This window comes from Arachis stenosperma, chromosome 7 (genome assembly GCF_014773155.1).
Source record: "Arachis stenosperma cultivar V10309 chromosome 7, arast.V10309.gnm1.PFL2, whole genome shotgun sequence".
In the NCBI taxonomy this organism is placed as follows: Eukaryota; Viridiplantae; Streptophyta; class Magnoliopsida; order Fabales; family Fabaceae; genus Arachis; species Arachis stenosperma.
The window spans coordinates 42,506,342-42,508,722 of NC_080383.1; the positions used below are offsets into that span (position 1 = coordinate 42,506,342).

The 2,381-nt window shown below is 40.3% G+C and overlaps 1 protein-coding gene across 1 annotated transcript; it reads right to left on the reverse strand.

The window, feature by feature from the left end:
• Positions 1 to 415: 415 nt before the first annotated feature.
• LOC130940397 (probable BOI-related E3 ubiquitin-protein ligase 3) lies at positions 416 to 2,151 on the reverse strand. The gene is made up of 3 exons (XM_057868522.1): positions 1,744 to 2,151; positions 1,231 to 1,657; positions 416 to 1,115 (listed from the first exon to the last, which is right to left on the reverse strand). The coding sequence occupies exons 1-3, from the start codon at positions 1,797 to 1,799 to the stop codon at positions 501 to 503; spliced, it is 1,098 nt and encodes a 365-aa protein (XP_057724505.1). The 5' UTR covers positions 1,800 to 2,151; the 3' UTR covers positions 416 to 500.
• Between the last annotated feature and the right edge of the window lie 230 nt (positions 2,152 to 2,381).

A 2,381-nucleotide genomic window follows, 5' to 3' on the forward strand; every position in this document is an offset into this window, starting at 1 on the left:
ATTAGATAAGGTATTGCAACTTGCAAGAGAGATAAAATACCTATTTCTGGTAAAAACTATATATAAATCATATGCGATGTGATGCGTATATGAAGGACCCTAAAAGAACCAAGCGATCGAACAATTGGGACTGGCAATTAAAGAGAGAATTATATTGGAATAGAGTAGAGTTGCTGAAGTGGTCATCCTCTCGCGCTCTCTGCTCTAATGTCGGATAAAAAAGAACAAAATCAAATTAAAAACTGTAGATATTAAAGATAAAATAGATCAAAATGAACAATTGTTTTTTCCTTATAAACTTTTTCCAGATTTTCACATGCTATAATGTTGGGAACTATCTCTACCAAAAGAACAAAATCAAAATAATAAAAAGAAACAAATTAAGTGAAGGCCATATGGACATCAGAATGGGAAGGAGAAGCAAAACTATTGTTTTTTCATTCCTAATAATAACAGTAATAATAATAATAATGTGAGAAATTTGTCTCTAATCTTAAAATTTAGGACATGTTAACATGGACGCTAGCAGTCTTGACGGATTTACAAATGGGACAAGTGTGAAGACTAGACCCACAAACGGTACACAAGCATAGGTGCCTGCAAGGCAATATCAGCACGCACGATTCCCCTTTCCCACAGTTCTTACACAACCTCCCTCCCTTATCCTGCGCATTAACCCCCGCTAACGTGCGCCACCCACCACCACAACTTTCCACCACCTTCTCTTCCAAATTCTTATCGCCACAATCATCAGTGCTTCCACAGCAAGACTCCGCATCATCCATCACTGCCGCCGTCGCTGCTCCGCCTGGGCACACGGTAGCGCCATCGTCTTCCACAGCGCCGCCGCAGCCGCGTTGGGCGAGGACTTGTTCCAGGTTCGTTCTGAGAGCATTTGCTGTTGCCTCGTTCGTTTGTGCCAAATCACGCCATATCTGATTCTCTATGCATAAAGACTTGACTTTCTCTTCTAACGCCCAATTCAGTTTTCCCATTTTCTCTATTTCATCCTCTTTTGCTTTCAGCCTCTTCATCACACTTACTTCTATTGCTTCCATGATTCTCCTTGCATGTCTCTTGCGCTTCTCTTCTAACTCCATCCTCACTTTCTCCATCTGAAGAATGAAACAGAGGATAGAACAATGAAAATATGAGATTTTCAGACGTATCAGATCATAAAACATTGAACACGTTGATCATGCATTGAAATAATTAATTGATGATACTTACGCGTTGTGCAACAAGTTGATCGATGTCAACCTGTTGCTGATGGATCTGGAGGGTAATGTCTTCCCCTAAAAAGGTAAAAGAGCCACAGTTTTTGTGATGTGGTTGAACTGTGACGGTGGAGGCTGTGGCGGGGTACGAAGAGGGGAAAGTGTAGTTGATGGAGCCTGAGGTGTCTCTTGATCGTTTTCTCAACAAGGGAATGTTATTGTAGGTGAGAGTGCTTTCCGATTTTATTGGAGTCTTTTGTTGTTGAGGCAGGGAATCTGCAGCAATTGAACTATACATCGCCGGCGGGAGCATGGCCTCTGTTCCGACGCCGGCAGCAGCGGTTGTAGTTGTGCCGGATAACGGAAGCAAGGATGAGTAACCAAGCTGAGCGTTGTATAAATTCAGATTCATGTTTGTCTCGATGGAATTCATCATTTCCCTGCACACATAGATATAGATTCAGATTAATATGGCAAACCATATCGAAATGATGAAAATAACATGTTGTATGAAATGATCTTGTACCTATTACTTATGAGTTGCGGAGGAAAGATATTGAGATGGCGAGCCTCAACGGCCATGTTTTTCAAAAAAAACTCAATAAAATGGTGATGACCCTTTTTTTTCTTTTCCTTCTGTTCTGTGTTGTTGTTCTCTTTTCACTTTGTTGGGTGGGGAGGGCTTTTATTTATATTTAACTTGAGTTGTGCGTTTTTGGCGTGGTTGCTGTTATAAGCAGTTTCTTCGGTAGTGGCTATTAGAAGGGAGAGAAAAGAAGACTCGGTTGTGTTTTTGTGTGTGTGAGGGAGAGAGAATAGATAGAAATAGAGATGAGCAAGGTAGATAATAAGAGGATGAAAGGGAAGACAAAGAAGAGCACAAGTTAAATGGAAGGAAAGGGAACTAAGAAAATGGGGGAGAGGGGCATGCAAATAGAGGTGGCATTGCTGTATGGTGGGGTTTATTTAGGGTTTCCTTCGGTCCACACATTATTATTGTTGAATAATTAAATTGACTAATTTAAATTTAATTAACTTTTTAAAAAATTATTATTTAGTATTTACATGGAAAAAGAAAAGCTTCTGTTGGTTTTAGTGACGAGATCTTTTTGTCTAATCCAGAGTAGAGACCGTGCTACAGAGGGAGATTCGACGAGGGCAATT